The sequence below is a fragment of the Lepidochelys olivacea genome (assembly GCF_965140295.1).
Source record: "Lepidochelys olivacea isolate rLepOli2 genome assembly, chromosome: 17".
Lineage (NCBI taxonomy): Eukaryota > Metazoa > Chordata > Testudines > Cheloniidae > Lepidochelys > Lepidochelys olivacea.
This window is the reverse complement of record NC_140427.1, coordinates 21,849,636-21,869,790: the sequence shown is the minus strand read 5'-3', so window position 1 is coordinate 21,869,790 and position 20,155 is coordinate 21,849,636. Positions and strand designations below refer to the sequence as shown.

General features: G+C 48.6%; 1 protein-coding gene across 1 annotated transcript; it reads right to left on the bottom strand.

The window, feature by feature from the left end:
- Positions 1-253: 253 nt before the first annotated feature.
- Positions 254-1,697, bottom strand: LOC311532644 (C-C motif chemokine 4-like). The gene is made up of 3 exons (XM_084651283.1): positions 1,564-1,697; positions 1,042-1,156; positions 254-581 (listed from the first exon to the last, which is right to left on the bottom strand). The coding sequence occupies exons 1-3, from the start codon at positions 1,634-1,636 to the stop codon at positions 494-496; spliced, it is 276 nt and encodes a 91-aa protein (XP_084507409.1). The 5' UTR covers positions 1,637-1,697; the 3' UTR covers positions 254-493.
- Positions 1,698-20,155: the final 18,458 nt, after the last annotated feature.

Here is a 20,155-nt window from a genome sequence, read left to right as displayed (position 1 = left end):
AGTTTTCTTGGCCTAGAAAGGGGCATGGACCCTTATAAAGCAACATCATTATTAATAATAAGAGGTGTCTTTCCCAAAAAGGATCCAAATTAACAAATAGGCAAACACAGGACATTCTTATAAAAATATTTATTCTTCATAATCTACGTTCAACATTCCATCAAATCATAGAGCTCAATATGACAGGAAATGTTCCATGTGATATAAAATATATTAAATAATCTTCACATTTGAGTTGTGAATGGAGCCACGTCATGTGACCTGCCCCCAAACCCACATGTACTAATCTATAAATAGTACACTATTTAGCTCAGGTTTCAGTGCAAATTAAATTTCTTAAATAGATTGAAATAATATTTTAAATACATTTCTATACTTCAGGTTATTTCCACTAAGTCAGCCAGTGGCAATAACACTAGATGCATGTGCCCTTTGATCATTAACACTTTCATTGCTGGGCAAGGCGTGGTCCCTGATCTGTCCCCTGCTCCGCTTAGTTCAGTTCCAAATTGGTCACGTACTCCTGAACCCAGTCCTCTTCGGGGTTAGCACAGACTTCACGGCCCTTCTTGGTGATAAATCTGCAGAATGAAAAACATTTGGATTAGAACAAGGGGAACTTTGTGAGTGGAGAGAACCAAATGTCTCCCTTTAAAACCTCTCCTCTCACTAATACCAGTTACACCCAGATCTCGTAGATTAGGGGAACATTTTCCAAAACACCTATGTGATTTAGCTGCCAAAGGCCCATTCTCAGAAGTGATCTAGCCACATCGGAGCACAAGGTCCATTGACTTTCAGTGAGACTCAGCTCCTATGTGTCTCAATCACTTCCGATAATGGGACTTCAATGTCTCAGCAGCCTCGCGCTTTTGAAAATTGCACACCCGTCATCTGTTCACTTCTCTTTCTCTGGTGAAGTCTCTGCCAGAGCCTACCCTCCTTTCTACATTCCATGGGTCTTAAGAAACCTCCAAGGCCAGTAACTAGGGGACACAAAAAGTCTCTCTCTCTGTCCCAGGGTCTGACGTTTGTACTTACACTATGGCTGTCCGGGAGCACATGCTGTTGGTGTCATAATAATCCACCACCAAGCCGCGTGGGATCTTCCGGGATGTGTAGGTAAAGCAGCAGGCAGTCGGGGGATCGGAGCCAACTGAGAGAGACGGAGACAACAAACATGAGTGTGTGCTGAACTGTATGCAAAGCAAAGCCTCTCTAGCAGCCTGGGGGACGTGGGACAGGGCAGGAAGACAAGACTTCCAGCTGTAAGGAGTTGGGATAAGGAAAGGAGGTGAAAGAAGGAGGCAAATGGGAGAGATTTTCCTCCAATAATTCCTTCCATCCTTTCCTCTTTCCTGGACACACCCAGGCCTGAAAGTTCTTGTCAGATCTTTGAACCACCAGGGCTCTCCCCTCCCCAGAAGAGAGCTCCTTGCCCTGCCTCAACCACCGAGAACCTGCTGGCTAGGAGCTGGCAGGAGGAACCATCTCCAGGCTATGACATTTCTCCTTCCTTCTCTGAAGGGAAACACTGAAAGAGAGGAGAGAAGCTGGACTTACTTGGGGCAGAGGAGGCCAGGGAGCAGAAGGCAATGATGAGGAGAATGGCAAGGGCCACCACCGAGACCTTCATGTTGCTGTCGGGTGAGGATAAGCGTCAGGAGCAGAAGCAGATCAGGGACTCTTGAACGCTCCTTCTCTGTCTGATGCTGCATCCAAGGACAATCTGTCTTTTTATAGGCGCTCAGGGGGCAGAGCGGAAGGTGATTGTGAGGGAATTTCCAGCATGGTGGGGCAGCTGATGTCATGGTGCCACTATGCTGACAGCAGAGGAAACTGAGTGGCTGTGAAGGGCTGAAAGCTGAGTCATAACTCTCTGTTACTTCACCAGCGAAGGGGAGGAACTGTCTTGAGCACGATTCTTTCATACCCTATCTTTTGCAAATACGCCTCAAAACACAACACCGGGCCTTTTGATCTTCTCACAACAATGACAATCACCCGAAGAGACCCACAGGCCCAGCTGGGTTCCAAATAACCATGTTCGCTGAATACACACAAAACTGCCATGCCCAGCTCACTCCAGAAACACAGAACACTGTGAGTATTCCTAGACGGCTCCCAAACTATTTAAGGGACACTCCCCAATTCCTCCTAAAGTAAAGGACATAAAAGCTATGATTATTGTTATTTTTCTATTAACTTTTTTTAATTTTAAAAATAATATATATAGCAAAAAACTAACATAAAATATACACAAACTTCTCATGACACATGCACTTCTCATACTATATTAACCATGTGCTATATATGCTGAGCTATGCTTTAAACTTTTAATTATATATAATATCAATGATTAGCATATAAATCAGTGATTTGTGTTGCACAATTTACAAACACATTTTGCTTATAAAAGTTCAATAGTTAAAGAAAAATTATTAAAATCAGATGGAGACTAGAAGCAAAATTCAGAGGAGGGGGCTGGAGACAGAGAGGGAAAGAAATGGGTAGAGAAGAGGGGGGCCCATACATTTCCATGGTGGCCACCCTGATGACGTCTGTGCGCCAGTCTCCCATTGTTGGTTGCTTTTTGGATTTCCATTTTTGGAGGACTAGTCTTTTAGCCATTATTAGTGGTCTGCTGAGCCAAATTTTTCCAGATTTATTCAGCTTCCAATGACCATCCATTGGGTTTACAGGTACGTGCAATACCATTGCAGTTGATAGGAAAAAAATTAACTCTGCAGTTTAGTCCTGCCACCAGCTGCATCACGGCACCAACATCCATCTGACTTAGCAGTACCTGTTTTGAAGATGGGTCCAATGCATCCTCCATGTGATTTTCTGCTGGATTAATCGTACCCAGAGGTCAAAGGAGCCGTTCAGAACACTGGCTAAAATGTGTTCCCATTGGTTAGCAGAAAGTAATTGTCTAGTTCCTCTTCCCATTGTTGTTGGTTTTTTTTTCTGGCCCGGTGTGTATACAGTGTTGCCATAGCTGTTGGAGAAAGGAAAGCAGTTTCTGTGGGTCAGCGGTACCGAAGACATCGGGCCAAACAGCTGGGAGATGGCATGTTTACGCTGGATATATTGCCACTCCTTCTTAGGCTCTAGATTGAACCTTGCTATAAATTGACTCCCAATAAATTCAAAATCCCTTCCCTAATCCGATCTGGCTGTTGATGGGTTGTCTGCTGTTCAGTGTTTCGAGTTATCGCAGACAGAGGGCCTTGGTGTGTACAAGGGGGTCATGTTTCAATGTAGTAGACGTCGTACGCCAAGTATTCCTGGCTGCCACAAGGGTTGGTAATTGCTCTTTAGGGAATCTGCAGTGTGTTGGGAAGGGTAAAGGAGCAACCAATTCTGCTCCCAGCTGGAGCCAGCCCGTGGCTCTGCAGCAAGAGGGAATGAGCTGGGGTTTGGAACGGGGCCTATATGAGGAGAGATTAAAGAGACTAGGACTTTTCAGCTGGGAAAAGAGGAGACTAAGGGGGGATACAATAGAGGTCTATAAAATCATGAATGGTGTGGAGAAAGTGAATAAGGAAAAGTTATTTACCTGTTCCCATAATATAAGAACTAGGGGCCACCAAATGAAATTAATGGGTAGCAGGTTTAAAACAAATAAAAGGAAGTTCTTCTTCACGCAGCGCACAGTGGAACTCCTTGCCTGAGGAGGTTGTGAAGGCTAGGACTATAACAGGGTTTAAAATAGAACTGGATAAATTCATGGAGGTTAAGTCCATTAGTGGCTATTAGCCAGGATGGGTAAGGAATGGTGTCCCTAGCCTCTGTATGTCAGAGGGTGGAGATGGATGGCAGGAGAGAGAGCACTTGATCATTACCTGTTAGGTTCACTCCCTCTGGGGCACCTGGCATTGGCCACTGTCAGCAGACAGGGTACTGGGCTGGATGGACCTTTGGTCTGACCCAGTGTGGTCATTCTTATGTTTTTATGACCTGTGTTTCCCCACCATGGAGCTTCCATGGTTTGAGAATGGAGCAAATATTTCAGATGGTGTGACTTCATCCTGGAGTCAGGGAGAGACACAGAGCTGCGTTGATATGCCACATTTTGATTGTTTGGGCAGATGCAGCCACCATTCACTAAAATGGAGGGATGGAGAAGGAGGTAGTGTCCAGTGACTTGGGCATTATACTGGGATGTGGGAGACCCAAATTCAAGTCTCCATATCAGGCAAAGTGGGGATCAAGCCCAGGTCTCCACATCTGAAGTAGGTTCCCAGATGTTGGCCCAGAGGTTACCAGGAGGCCTGGTCACCACCACCACCTCTGGTGTTTTTGTGACTCTACCTTGTCTTTTCCTTTATTTTTAGCAAAAAGGTTAAAAAGATGTCAAATGAAGCACTTAGTTCAACCCAAAATGAAATTTCACCAATTCTTTTGATTTGCTGAACAGTCAGAAGATTTTTGGTTTCTTTGCGTTGAACTGATTGTTTTTTGTTTGGAATTGCCAACGACTAAAAAACCAGCTATTCACACAGCTATAATTTCACAAGCAGGAATGTTTGCAGAAACCGAAGCAAAAGCGTGCGTGAGCACAATCGACTCCATGTCGTAATTAGAAGTCACCGAAATAATTGCAAATAATTTTTCTCATCCTTTGCCCTGCTCCAGTTGTGACACAGCGTGAAACTCGGGGATGCCACTTTCACAGTTTTTAATCAAGAAACTGTGTGCGAATCTCAGCTTTTGCTGAAAAAAAAAAAGAAAAGAAAAGCCCTCAGGATTGCAGAGAAAAGATTGAAGATGTGAAGTGAGTGTACCCGAGAGGCTCAGGCAAAGAAAAAGAAACCACCACTGATTATTTTAAATCTTTGGGTCTGACTCCTGACTGTTGAATGCCTGATTTTCGCACTGCTGGAGACTGAAACCAAATAGAAACAGGAAGAAGCTCTGAGAATGAATAATCAGGCCAAAAGAGCTATCACATCATGAAAAGCGAAAAGCAACTCCCAAGGTTCTGCCATAATCCCATGACTTTATTGAGGGAACGCCTTCAAAATTTGCAATTTCAATAAATTCAAAATTGCGTTTCAGTCCCAGCCCAGACTGCACTAGATACTGTGTCTGATCTGGAGATTTTTGAACCACTAACCCCATTAGTTAGTTAGTAGTTGCATAGTGCTTTGAAGCGTGCTATATGGAGAAAGGATGATCATGTGTTTAAGGCACTGGAATGGAATTTAGAAGATCTAGGTTTAATTCCCGACTCTGCCACTGATTCCCTAGGTGACCATGGCCAAGTGGCCCAGATCTTCAAAGGCATTTTGGCTACTAACTTCTATTAAGCGCAAATACCACTGAGAATCTGGGCCCTGATTTCTCTGGGCCCCAGTTCCTCATCCGTCAGGTGGGGATGGTAACACAGCCCTACCTCACAGGAGGGAGGGGAGGACACACGAATGAATGTTTGGGAGGTCCTCAGATAGTACACCGACTGGGCCAGGGAAGTACAAAGACAGATCTAGAAGTACTAAATGGAGCTGGCTGGAATTCCACCATGGGTGGCAGGTATCCAAGGCCAGGGGAGGCTAACCCTCCCCTAACCCGGGCAGTGGCCCTGCCCTCGCTCCCCCTCTCCCAGGAAGCTGGTGGGGGCTCAGCTGGGGCTGGCAGCCTGGAGCTCAGGGCTCAGGCTGGTGACCAGGAGCTGGGGTGGCCCCAAGGTGGCCAGGGGGTCGGGACAACTGGTGTGGCTGGGGAAGACCGGCTGGGGCTCCTCCGGGGGGTGGGCACGCTTGAATCTCTGGCCATGGAGGGAGGGAGGGAGGCACTCGGGGGTACGATGGGCAAGCGGATGGGGCCTTGGGTGGAAGGGGTGTGGCCGGGGGGCTAGCTTCCCCAAGGGTGGGGTTCACCCACTGCCCATGAATTCCACTGACATTCTCAATGAATGCTGTTATTGGTTTTCAACTTAAAAGTTTTTTTTTCATATTTGGCAAAGAATTGATTTCCCCCTATTTCAATCAGCTCTGGCGCTGAGTGTCTGCAAGCAAATCCTGTGCTCAGCTCAGAGCCTGCACCGGCTCCTGCCCACACAGCGGGCGTTTTCAAAGGAGGCAGGCCCAGTCCCTCCGACCTTGCACTGGCGAGATTCCCACTGGCATTGGATAAAGGCAGGATAACACTGATGTCCTGTTGATGATCTGGCCATCGGTGATTTGCACGCAGTGTCAGAGTTCTGCTGTTTTGTAGGCTCCAAAACCTCTAAAATAAAAAGCAAAGAAAAACAAATGCCCAAAATAAATGTGGCTGGACAAAAAAGGGGAAGTTTTTAGTGTGTTGCACTGAGATGGGTGAATTGAAGAAGCTGCTGAAGAAGGATGTGAGATCGCTCTGTTATTTATAGCAGGTTTCAATGTAAGGGGATGAGAATTGCTCTGAAGGGAAAAAGCCAAAAAACTCCCTGGATTCTGAAGCAGATTCTACCATGAGATGTGTCTGAGGCCTGCTGTATTAATTTGCATGGACTATATGGGCCCGAAGAGTCAAAGGTGTTCCCATGACCCTGAAACTGTCCAACACCAAACAGTTTTAAACAAGGTTTGGGGTTTGGTAGACAGAAACCTCAGTCTGCTCAGTGCCCTGGCAAACTCACTATTTAACAATTTTTTAACCTTTTATTAAAGATACAGCAAAGAAGGAAAACCAGTTAAAACCTTTGAACCAAAGTAAAGCTGTCATGTTAGCACTAGACCTTCTTCCCTTTCCTTTACATAACGAGCGTCTGTAGAAGGAAAAAAAGCCAGTGTCTGATGGTCCCAGATGGTATCAAGGATGGTCATAACTGTCCTTTTTGGGGCAAACAGACGGCATTAGTTGAGACGGGTGCCTAAAGCAGTTGTTATTGCTGCTGTTGTGGAAGACTGATCCAATTTCCTAGAAGACAAATCAGGACAAACCTACACACAAAAAGGGAAAGAAAAAGCGAAGATAGAAAATTCAGTTTCTGTCTCTGGTGTTGACTCACACTTGTGTAAATGGGGTCTGGATGAGCTCTCCCCTGCCATCCAAACTGGGGGGGAAAGATTTCAGAAGCAGATTGTATTTGCATAGACATGCCCACTTTGCCTAGGGGCTCAGCAGATGGAATTGCTTTCCCAAAGTGATCCACTGTGGCTGGTGCTGGGTTACAAACTACCTTAGCGTTGAGTGCGGGGATGATGAAATGCTGTTATCCCTATTGTATGAGTAAAGGGAGGCAGGACTGTGCTTAACCTGCCCTGAGTGAGGGGGTCGCCCTTAACGGGCTAACTCTCTTGCTAAGCAGGGGTAGGGATGCCAAATCCCAGTGAAAGAGATGGGGGTAAACAAAGGTGTTCTTACCCAATGGCGTGCTCAAAAAAAGAACTAGATAAATTCATGGAGGACAGGTCCACAAATGGTTGTTAGCCAGGATGGGCAGGGATGTGTCCCTAGCCTCTGTTTGCCAGAAGGTAGGAATGGGTGACAGGGGATGGATCGCTTGATGATGACCTGTTCTGTTCATTCCCTCTGGGGCACCTGGCGTTGGCCACCGTCGGCAGACAGTGGTGAGGCCTCATCTGGAGTACTGTGTCCAGTTTTGGGCCCCACACTACAAGAAGGATGTGGATAAATTGGAGAGAGTCCAGCGAAGGGCAACAAAAATGATTAGGGGTCTGGAACACATGAGTTATGAGGAGAGGCTGAGCGAACTGGGATTGTTTAGTCTGCAGAAGAGAAGAATGAGGGGGGATTTGATAGCTGCTTTCAACTACCTGAGAGGTGGTTCCAGAGAGGATGGTTCTAGACTATTCTCAGTGGTGGAAGAGGACAGGACAAGGAGTAATGGTCTCAAGTTGCAGTGGGGGAGGTTTAGGTTGGATATTAGGAAAACCTTTTTCACTAGGAGGGTGGTGAAACACTGGAATGCGTTGCCTAGGGAGGTGGTGGAATCTCCTTCCTTAGAAGTTTTTAAGGTCAGGTTTGACAAAGCCCTGGCGGGGATGATTTAATTGGGTATGGGTCCTGCTTTTGAGCAGGGGGTTGGACTAGATGACCTCCTGAGGTCCCTTCCAACCCTGATATTCTATTCTATGACAGGACACTGGGCTAGATGGACCTGTGGTCTGACCCAGTCTGGCCACTCTTATGTTCTTATGTGGATTCTACTTTAAGAGTCCTGGACAGCGTTCGACCCTCGCTGCTCCAGTGTTTAAAGAGAGAGCTGATTGGACTCCGTCCAGGGTCCTTGTTTCTGCTTCGCGATGACTAGATCTGAAATCACTAGTGAGCAGTCTAGGAGCTAAGCCTGAGACCTGCTATGGGGACCGTGTTGCAATAAAAGACAACGAAGAGGCAGTAGCACTGAGGTTCCCCACTGGTGCAATCACTAAGAACTGGGCTAAGAGGGGGACATCGCAGAAGTGGCAGGGAGTGGCAAGCAGCAGCAGAGGTGGGAGTGAGCAGCCGGGGGTGGCAACGAGGCAAGTGGCAAGCAGTGGCAGACATAGCAGCAGCCAAGAGGTGGCAGCAGCTACAGAGGTGTTGCTTGTTGTCCCCCCACACCCTTTTCAGGGGTGGGAGGTGAACACCCATCTGAATGCATCGCTGAACTCTGGGTCTGCACTGACTAAGGCCAACCAATTGTGAGTGGGGTGCAGCAGAGCGAAAGGGCACAGCCTATTAAAAGGGACATTCATTCATTGACTTTTCCTACCACAAAGTGGGAAACGGAGGCAAAGGCCACTGTCCAATGTACTGTGGGGTGGGTGTTTGCTTAGGGTTACATGCTTTGAATAGTGGTTGTGGTGTTTTTCCAAATAAAAGCTCGGTTCCCTATCCCTTTTAACACACAGTTTATTTTTGTTGTACACAGACTCAGTGCTAGTGAGAGGGGAAGTGTGACCTCTGAGAGGTGCCCAGGGGTGGTGTGTAATTTCCCCAGGTTCCTGGGTGCAGGCTCAAGCTGGTTCTGTTTTGTATTGTTAAGAGGAACTCCCAGATGCTGAACCTTGCCCTTGTTGCTGCTGGCTCCACCTGGCAGAAGGGTTACGCTTGCAAACATTGCTGCTGGAAAAACACAGGCCCGGCACACGGTCTTCCTAGTCACTCCAAGACCTGGCAATTTGTACCTGCCTGGGGCTGTTGAGGGCATTGCTTTTAGCTACCTCTTTCCAGTCACAGGTTTACAGCAGTGTTGCAACATATACTGTCTTGGCCAGCTAAACCAGACACTCCTAGAATCTCAGGGTTGGAAGGGACCACAGGAGGTCATCTAGTCCAACCCCCTGCTCAAAGCAGGACCAATCCCCAAAGTTTGCCCCAGATCCCTAAATGGCCCCCTCAAGGATTGAACTCACAACTCTGGGTTTAGCAGGCCAATGCTCAAACCACTGAGCTATCCCTCCCCCCCTTAGACAAAGAAAATAGGGAAAGAGAGGAAATAAGATAGGGAGGGAAAAAGAGACAAATGGGGGACTCCCAGCTGGCCAACCCTTGCGTGACGCCGTTTATAAGAAATCTGATAAAGGACCAATTGTCTAAGAGTGCTTGCACTGTTCATTGCTCACCATGGAGGAGATTGCAGGATGGCTGTGTTCTCCCTTTCACGTCCAACCCTCAACTCTTCCTGTGTCCCAGATTCTCCACCTCACAGATGCCTGATCACCCCTGGTTGTGATTGTGAAGAAGCAAAGAGGTGGGGGGAGGGGATACACAACTTGATTTCCTTCGCCTTTGTAGGTCACAACCGTGTCTGTGCCAGAGAGCGCAGAGGAGTGTGAAAACCACGCACCGACACTCGGACTGTGTTATGATGCTGTGCGGGTGTGAACAAGAGCAGCACAAATGAGCTGAGTGCAGCAGGATGTGAGCTGGGCGGGTGTGCGTGTGTGTGTGTGTGTGGGGGGGGGTGGGGTTGGCCCTCTCCGGCCTCTGAGAGGGAAGACGGCACATTTGCTTCCGTGGCGTTTGGTGTGGCCGTACTCAAAGTGGGTCAAAGTCACCCTGGAGAGGCTGGGAGGTTTCTCCTGGCTCCAGAACATCCCCCAGGTGTGTAAAGGGGCCACAGAATCACAGCCAGAGTCAGTGCTCCTAGGTTGGAACTTTCCAGCCAGGAAACGTCTTGTCCCACAGTCTTGGAGACTGTGACCCTCAGCGTCCTAGTGAGGGCCAGAGAGCTGAGGAGATGCTATTATAAGGTTTGATCCTCAGATCCAGCTTAGTCCCACTCAGGACAAGACAAAGGTGGCTTTAAATGGCTTTTACATGCCCCAGTCAAGTCAGCTCACACCAGCTGGCAACGGCCCCTTATGACAACCCCAGATCCCATGGTTGTTCCATTCAGACTATCCATCTAGGTACTTACCTGCCCCCATTGGAGTGCCTCACAATTGTCAGTGTATTGTCACCCCCCACCCACCCCATGAGGCAGCTCAGTGCCGTTATCCCCATTATACAGATGGGACTGAGGCATAGGAAGGCCAAGTGTCTTGCCCAAGGTCACACAGAATGTGGAAGAACAGGAAACTGAGCCCAGGTTCCCCAAGTCCCAGGCTAGCCCCATAACCCCAGGGCTGTTCTTTCACTCTGCGAGCTCACCTTGGCAAAGCTGGCTACTGAGGGCTGGAACTGGGCCGGCTGCCCCGTGCAGGCGGGGCTGGCCCAGGAAATCCCAAGGGGGTCATGGGAGCCTTGTGCAGGGTGAGTCTCCCGCAGCACTGGGGGAGCTTCCTGGTAGCAGACACCTAAAAGCAGAGCCAGGCCAGCTGTGGGTGGCTAGTTTGGTTCAGGCTGCGACATGTTTCCCATCTCTGGAGCAGCTTGTAAGTCAAGCTGCTTTGCTGTTGTTGTTCTCTCTGAAGCGGATGGAGCCCAGCTCACCCCGTGCCTGACTCCAGCTCTCAGCCTTGGCTCTCATGAATGTTTTCACTCCCCTCAAAGGGCTTATTGTCCAGACTGAGCTGTAACTGTCCACTTCAGATCTGTCTGCACAGACACTTGGAAAGCAGAGGGACCCCACTGTCCAGGCACCAAGGGAAAGGCACCGGGAGCCATGGGCCCTGCACATCCCAAGGGTGTTGCAGCCTAGAGGTCTAATACTTCTCCTGCTCAGCATGCACCAGGCTGGAGGCCCTGCAACTGGTGCACCCGCATCCCCTCTGGGATCTTGCAGTCTGAAGAATGGGGCTGCTCAGGGTGACCCTGGTGACCCCAGCCGCCAGGCTCTGCAGAGAGCTCGCATCACCTCCTGGTCAGTGATAGCAAAGGCGCTGGGATACCACAGGTGCAGGATGGGCACCAGACCATTGCTAGCAGGAGGCTGCAGCCAATGGAAGACTCTGCTGTCACCAGGTGGGAACCTGCATTTCCTGCTCTATCACACCCTGAGAGGGGGCCAGGGAGCCAGAGGGCTCCGTGTATTGCAGGCACACCTCACCACATCCTGCTCAGCTGTGAGACAGTTCTGACAAGTCCCTCGGAGCCTGAGATGAGTCCTCGAGCTGGAACCTGACAAAGTATTAAACCTGAAATCTGAGTGAGAAACAGCCTGGAGCTTCCCACCATTAACCGACCTCAAACCCCTGGTTCAGGACAGACCACAGGGCTGCCAAGCATCTCACAGAGCATGTCCCTCGAGCTCTGAGCCTCACATAACCTGAGCCCTTTCCCATCACTGAGGCCACGCTAGCTAGTCCATACCCACTGGCTGGGGACAGGAACGGCCGTAAAAAACCAGCCAGCCAAACAAGCCCACCATCGGCCAAGTGAAGCAAAAATGGCTGGCCAATCACAGTAGAACAACAAGAGTCCCTTGCCCCCTGGTAAGGTGCCCACCTGGGTGACCGACCTGCTCGCTCACCCCTAGACTCAGCCCTGGGTGGGGTCATAAGGAAGGACAGAAAACTTATAGGAACAAATCTCTAAGCCCTGCAGTAGTGCAGAGGAATAGGGTAGTATCCCTTTAAATAGCGTTTGAGCCCTGCAGTGGTGCACACTGTGTTTTAGAAGCTGCCCCAGCCTAGCCAGAGCAGCCAAGTACACGTAGCTAGGCCTGATGCGTTTGGTGGCTATTTGGGACCCAATGATGCCGGTGTGGTTTCTTCGCATTATTTGTGTGTAAAGAGCAAAAGACACAATCCATTCCTCCAGGAGACACCTATTCCCCTCCATGCCAACTAAACATTCCTCTGAGCAAAACCAATAATACCACAATGCACCCTATTTTAAGGGATTAACACTCAACCCCCCCATTAAATCCTGATTGAATCATAGAAGAGACCTCAGGAGGTCATCTCGTCCAACCCCCTGCTCAAAGCAGGACCAACCCCAACTAAATCATCCCAGCCAGGGCTTTGTCAAGCTGGGCCTTAAAAACCTCTCAAGATGGAGTTTCCACCACCTCCCTAGGGAACCCATTCCAGTGCTTCACCACCCTCCTAGTGAAATAATGTTTCCTAATATCCAACCTAAACCTCCCCCACTGCAACTTGAGACCATTACTCCTTGTTCTGTCATCTGCTACCACTGAGAACAGCCGAGCTCCATCCTCTTTGGAACCCCCCTTCAGGTAGCTGAACGCTGCTATCAAATCCCCCCTCACTCTTCTCTTCTGCGGACTAAATAACCCCAGTTCCCTTAGCCTCTCCTTGTAAGTCATGTGCCCTAGCCCCCTAACCATTTTCGTTGCCCTCTGCTGGACTCTCTCCAATTTGTCCACACCCTCAATACACACTTGCCCTTTTAAATAATTTCTCACTTTTCCTTTCTATTCTCTCATCCCCCCAAACAACCCTGCCTCAGTTATAAAGTTATAAAGTGCCCCTTCAACCCAGGAATAAGAGAAGGTTAAGGGGAGACTTGATCATGGGATATCAGTACCTACATGGGGAGAAGATTGCAAGGACTGGATTAGAATTCAAAACAACCTTGACTATTTCAGAGCAGCTCTCCAATGTAACAAAATGAAATTCAGTAAAGGCAAATGCAAAGTGCTACACTTTGTTTGGAAAAAAAAAAAAGCGAATGCACAACTACAAAATGGGGAATAACTGGCTAGGCCATAGCATGGCTGAAAAGGATCTGGAGGTTACAGTGGATCACAAATTGAACCGGAGCAAACAATGTGATGCTGTCGGAAAAAGGCAAATATTCCGGCGTGTATGAACAGGAGTGTCATACCTAAGGGTATGTCTACACTACGAAATTAGGTCGAATTTATAGAAGTCGGTTTTTTTGAAATCGGTTTTATATATTCGAGTGTGTGTGTCCCCACAGAAAATGCTCTAAGTGCATTAAGTGCATTAACTCGGCGGAGCGCTTCCACAGTACCGAGGCAAGCATCGACTTCCGGAGCGTTGCACTGTGGGTAGCTACCCACAGTTCCCACAGTCTCTGCTGCCCATTGGAATTCTGGGTTGATATCCCAATGCCTGATGGGGCTAAAACATTGTCGCGGGTGGTTCTGGGTACATATTGTCAGGAACCCGTTCCCACCCTCCCTCCCCCCGTGAAAGCAAGGGCAGACAATCATTTCGCGCCTTTTTTGTCTGCTGCCAGCCAAAGATGTAAAGGATAGATGGAGTGGGTCAGAACAAGAAATAGACCAGATTTGTTTTGTACTCATTTTCCTCCTCCCCTGTCTAGATCACACTGCAGTCAGTCACAGAGAAGGCGCAGCGAGGTTAATCTAGCCATGTATCAATCAGAGGCCAGGCTAACCTCCTTGTTCCAATAACAACGATAACTTTGGTGCACCATTTCTTATTGGAACCCTCCGTGCAGTCCTGCCTGAAATACTCCTTGATGTACAGGCACACCCTTTGTTGATTTTAGCTCCCTGAAGCCAACCCTGTAAGCCGTGTCGTCAGTCGTCCCTCCCTCCGTCAGAGCAACGGCAGACAATCGTTCCGCGCCTTTTTTCTGTGCGGACGCCATACCAAGGCAAGCATGGAGGCCGCTGAGCTCATTTTGGCAATTAGGAGCACATCAACCACCACACGCATTATCCAGCAGTATATGCAGCACCAGAACATGGCAACGCGATACCGGGCGAGGAGGCGACGTCAGCGCGGTCCCGTGAGTGATCAGGACATGGACACAGATTTCTCTGAAAGCATGGGCCCTGCCAATGCATGCATCATGGTGCTAATGGGGCAGGTTCATGCTGTGGAACGCCGATTCTGGGCTCGGGAAACAAGCACAGACTGGTGGGACTGCATAGTGTTGCAGGTCTGGGACGATTCCCAGTGGCTGCGAAACTTTCGCATGCGTAAGGGCACTTTCATGGAACTTTGTGACTTGCTTTCCCCTGCCCTGAAGCGCATGAATACCAGGATGAGAGCAGCCCTCACAGTTGAGAAGCGAGTGGCGATAGCCCTGTGGAAGCTTGCAACGCCAGACAGCTACCGGTCAGTTGGGAATCAATTTGGAGTGGGCAAATCTACTGTGGGGGCTGCTGTGATGCAAGTAGCTCACGCAATCAAAGATCTGCTGATATCAAGGGTAGTGACCCTGGGAAATGTGCAGGTCATAGTGGATGGCTTTGCTGCAATGGGATTCCCTAACTGTGGTGGGGCCATAGACAGAACCCATATCCCTATCTTGGCACCAGAGCACCAAGCCGGCGAGTACATAAACCGCAAGGGGTACTTTTCGATAGTGCTGCAAGCTCTGGTGGATCACAAGGGACGTTTCACCAACATCAACGTGGGATGGCCGGGAAAGGTGCATGACGCTCGCATCTTCAGGAACTCTGGTCTGTTTCAAAAGCTGCAGGAAGGGACTTTCTTCCCAGACCAGAAAATAACTGTTGGGGATGTTGAAATGCCTATAGTTATCCTTGGAGACCCAGCCTACCCCTTAATGCCATGGCTCATGAAGCCGTACACAGGCAGCCTGGACAGTAGTCAGGAGCTGTTCAACTACAGGCTGAGCAAGTGCAGAATGGTGGTAGAATGTGCATTTGGACGTTTAAAGGCACGCTGGCGCAGTTTACTGACTCGCTTAGACCTCAGCGAAACCAATATTCCCACTGTTATTACTGCTTGCTGTGTGCTCCACAATATCTGTGAGAGTAAGGGGGAGACGTTTATGGTGGGGTGGGAGGCTGAGGCAAATCGCCTAGCTGCTGGTTACGCGCAGCCAGACACCAGGGCGGTTAGAAGAGCTCAGGAGGGCGCGGTACGCATCAGAGAAGCTTTGAAAACCAGTTTCATGACTGGCCAGGCTATAGTGTGAAAGTTCTGTTTGTTTCTCCTTGATGAAACCCCCCGCCCCTTGGTTCACTCTACTTCCCTGTAAGCTAACCACCCTCCCCTCCTCCCTTTAATCACCGCTTGCAGAGGCAATAAAGTCATTGCTGCTTCACAGTCATGCATTCGTTATTCATTCACCACACAAATAGGGAGATGACTACCAAGGTATCCCAGGAGGGGTGGTGGAGGAGGGAAGGAAAATGCCACACAGCACTTTAAGCACAGCACTTTAAAAGTTTACAACTTTAAAATTTATTGAATGACAGCCTTCTTTTTTTTGGGCAATCCTCTGTTGTGGAGTGGCTGGTTGGCCGGAGGCCCCCCCACCGCGTTCTTGGGCGTCTGGGTGTGGAGGCTATGGAACTTGGGGAGGAGGACGGTTGGTTACAGAGGGGCAGCAGTGGCAGTCTGTGCTCCAGCTGCCTTTGCTGCAGCTCAACCATACACTGGAGCATTCTGGTTTGGTCCTGCAGCAGCCTCAGCATTGAATCCTGCCTCCTCTCATCACGCTGCCGCCACATTTGAGCTTCAGCCCTGTCTTCAGCCTGCCACTTACTCTCTTCAGCCCGCCACTTACTCTCTTCAGCCCTCCACCTCTCCTCCCGGTCATTTTGTGCTTTCCTGCACTCTGACATTATTTGCCTCCACGCATTCGTCTGTGCTCTGTCAGTGTGGGAGGACAGCATGAGCTCGGAGAACATTTCATCGCGAGTGCGTTTTTTTTTCTTTCTAAGCTTCACTAGCCTCTGGGAAGGAGAAGATCCTGTGATCATTGAAACACATGCAGCTGGTGGAGAAAAAAAAAGGGACAGCGGTATTTAAAAAGACACATTTTATAAAACAGTCGCTACAGTCTTTCAGGGTAAACCTTGCTGTTAACATTACATACATAGCACATGTGCTTTCGTTACAAGGTCGCATTTTGCCTCCTCCCACCGCGTGACTACCCCCTCAACCTTCCCCCCTCCCTGTGGCTAACAGCGGGGAACATTTCTGTTCAGCCACAGGCAAACAGCCCAGCAGGAATGGGCTATACTGAGTGTCCCTGAAGAAAAGCACCCTATTTCAACCAGGTGACCATGAATTATATCTCACTCTCCTGAGGATAACACAGAGAGAGAAAGAACGGATTTTGGTTGAATGCCAGCAAACATACACTGCAATGCTTTGTTCTACAGTGATTCCCGAGTATGTGTTACTGGCCTGGAGTGATAAAAGTGTCCTACCATGAAGGACGAAATAAGGCTGCCCTCCCCAGAAACCTTTTGCAAAGGCTTTAGGACTACATCTAGGAGAACCACAAATGCCAGGGCAAAGTAATCCTTTCACATGCTTGCTTTTAAACCATGTATAGCATTTTAAAAGGTACACTCACCAGAGGTCCCTTCTCCGCCTGCTGGGTCCAGGAGGCAGCCTTGGGTGGGTTCGGGGGGTACTGGCTCCAGGTCTAGGGTGAGAAACAGTTCCTGGCTGTCGGGAAAACCGGTTTCTCCGCTTCCTTGCTGTGAGCTATCTACAACCTCCTCCTCCTCCTCATCTTCTTCGTCCCCAAAACCTGCTTCCGTATTGCCTCCATCTCCATTGAAGGAGTCAAACAACACGGCTGGGGTAGTGGTGGCTGAACCCCCTAAAATGGCATGCAGCTCATCATAGAAGCGGCATGTTTGGGGCTCTGACCCAGAGCGGCTGTTCGCCTCTCTGGTTTTCTGGTAGGCTTGCCTCAGCTCCTTCAGTTTCACGCGGCACTGCTTCGGGTCCCTGTTATGGCCTCTGTCCTTCATGCCCTGGGAGATTTTCACAAAGGTTTTGGCATTTCGAAAACTGGAACGGAGTTCTGATAGCACGGATTCCTCTCCCCAAACAGCGATCAGATCCCGTACCTCCCGTTCGGTCCATGCTGGAGCTCTTTTGCGATTCTGGGACTCCATCATGGTCACCTGTGCTGATGAGCTCTGCATGGTCACCTGCAGCTTGCCACGGTGGCCAAACAGGAAATGAGATTCAAAAGTTCGCGGTTCTTTTCCTGTCTACCTGGCCAGTGCATCTGAGTTGAGAGTGCTGTCCAGAGCGGTCAGAATGGAGCACTCTGGGATAGCTCCCGGAGGCCAATACCATCGAATTGTGTCCACAGTACCCCAAATTCGAGCTGGGAATGTCGATTTAAGCGCTAATCCACTTGTCAGGGGTGGAGTAAGGAAATCGATTTTAAGAGCCCTTTAAGTCGAAATAAAGGGCTTCACTGTGTGGACGGGTGCAGGTTTAAATCGATTTAACGTTGCTAAATTCGACCTAAAGTCCTAGTGTAGACCAGGGCTTAGACACGGGAGGTAATTGACCCACTCTGCTTGGCATTGGTGAGGCCTCAGCTGGAGCACTGGGTCCGGTTTTGGGCACTACACTTTAAGAAAGATGTGGACAAACTGGACAGAGTCCACAGGAGATTAACCAAAATAATAAAAGGTTTAGAAAACTTGCCCTGTGAGGAAAGGTTAAAAAAAGCTGGACACGTCTAGTCTCACAAAAAGGAGCCGGAGGGGGAACTTGTAACAGTCTTCAGATGCGTGAAGGACTGTTACAAAGAGGACAGTGATCAACTATTCTCCATGTCTACAGAGGGTAGCACAAGAGGCAACGAGCTTAATCATCAGCAAGGGAGATCTGCATTAGATATTGGGGGAAAAATCCTTTCTAACCCTCAGGGTCGTGAAGCTCTGGGAGGCTTCCAAGGGAGGTTGTGGAATTCCTGTCACTGGAGGTTTTTAAGAACAGGTTAGACAAACACCTGTCAGGGATGGTCTCGGGATACCTGGTCCTAGGTGACCTCTTGAGGTCCCTTCCATCCTTATAGTTTTATGATTCTATTCCTGGCTTGGCCACAGCCCTGCTGGGTGACCTTGAGCTAGTCCCTTCATCGCCCTGTGCCTCAGTTTCCCCAGATAACAATACTTATTTCCTTTGTAAAGCACTTTGAGCCCGACTGATGAAGGGTGCTATAGAAGAGCTGAGAATCATTATTAATAATGATACACATCGGGGCCCAGAGGCAACAGCTACACCTAGAAGAACGATTTTGAGTCTCACCATGTCTATACTGCAAGCACGACCGTGGCCCAGTTGCAGCATTGCAACTACGCTGCTTCCGACATCAGCTGAAGGTTTTGTTCTGCCGGTGTAGTTAATCCACCTCTCTGAGAGGAGGTAACAGATTGATGGAGGAATTTTTCTATCCATCGAGCTGAGTCTACACTAGGGTTGGGTTGACCTAACTTGGGCACTCAGAGTGCGAAATTTTTCACAGTCCTGAGCAACACAGCGAGGTGGATCTAATCTTTAGTGGTAGACCAGGCCTCAGAGGGATACAGGAAGGGTACCAACTTTACTGGTGATATGCTAAGATCCTAAAGAGAACTGCACCGGAGTTGACAATAAGCATTTCTCCAAGCGCTAACTGGTTTATGCTGATACACACAATTAGGCAAAACCATCTGCAATATCACTAATAATGTCACATCCTTTCTGAAAGGAAAGAAAAAGAAATCAGATCAAATTCATTTGTAATATGAATTCCATTTCCCCCTCCTCTACTAAATATTTCAGAACCTGGTTGTTCAGGGTTGAATTGCATTAATCAAGCTGTTTTACAACATAGCTAACATGGATAGCATACCGGAAGGATTATCACCATCTTCTGGTTTCTCCCTGGGCCATACGCTTTGGTCAAAGGCACTGTAAGGCCCCTGTTGAATAAAACTGTCATCTAGCCTGTGTTTAACCACCGTATTGTATTTCTGCAGCCACAGCTTCTTTCTTTGTCGCCTTGGTGGTGCTCCAGCAAGGAGTTTTGTTATGACTGTCTGCAAAGAGGTCAGGTTTCTCCCATGCACATATGGGCTGTAAGCGTAACCCATAGCCAGACAATGGGCAGGGCTCTCCTTTTTGAGCTGTGCACAATTTATTTCCTTGGATGTATGGAATCCCCAAGGCCTCATTTAGATGTGTCGGAGAAAAACACAGGTCTCGCTCTCAGGTTGAGTGCAGCAAGTCCGATACACTTTATTATCTCAAGCAATTGCACAGAGGGAGAGAGTGCCCTAGGACACAGGGTTTCCCCCACCTAGGCAGGTCTCTACAAGATAAACAATTAGAGCAAGTATTTATACCTTTATTACAGACAATAATAAGCAACAGCTGCATATTGGTTATACATATTCCTTCATGATCTCTTATTTTTCTTACCATTTCTCTTGTCGTCGGCATTCTCTTCTTATCTCATACAAGGTCACACCGCCTCTTTCACAATTGTTTTCCACTCGCTTCGCACTATCCCTGCTTCTACAAATCTCGGGTTATTAAAGCTAGAGTTAGCCTGACTCCTGCTCAATATAGAGGCCTGCATCCAAATTCCCTTTATCTACTTCCACAGATGCATCCACTTCTTCATTTATACCACAGCGTGCAAACGAGCTTGCACTGGAGATGAGATGGTTCACTCTGGTGAAGACAGAATCTCACTGGGCAACCCAGTGGAACACTGAGTCTTTCTTTAGGCGATCTTTTAGTCATGCCAAGACTTCGGAAAGGCATGGTACAAACCTGGCAAGGTAAATCCCCATCCTGATGACTTCTCCAGCTTAGCATCATTCTCTAGTGACCTCATTTCAGCAACTGCTGCTACTTTTGCAGGCTTGAGCTTTATATTGTCAGCTGAGGGAGCGTGACCAAAACCCTTTGTTTCGATTGGTCTAACATTGGCTTTGTCCAGATAGAACTTGACCCTTTTCTCCCTTAGCTCCTTGGAGTATGGCTTGTAGATTGCAGCGACCATCCAGGAACATGATGCCAAACACCAATATCTGGAGTTATAACAATAAATAGGAAAGAAACAAACAAAAGTCAGACATTTTAAATCA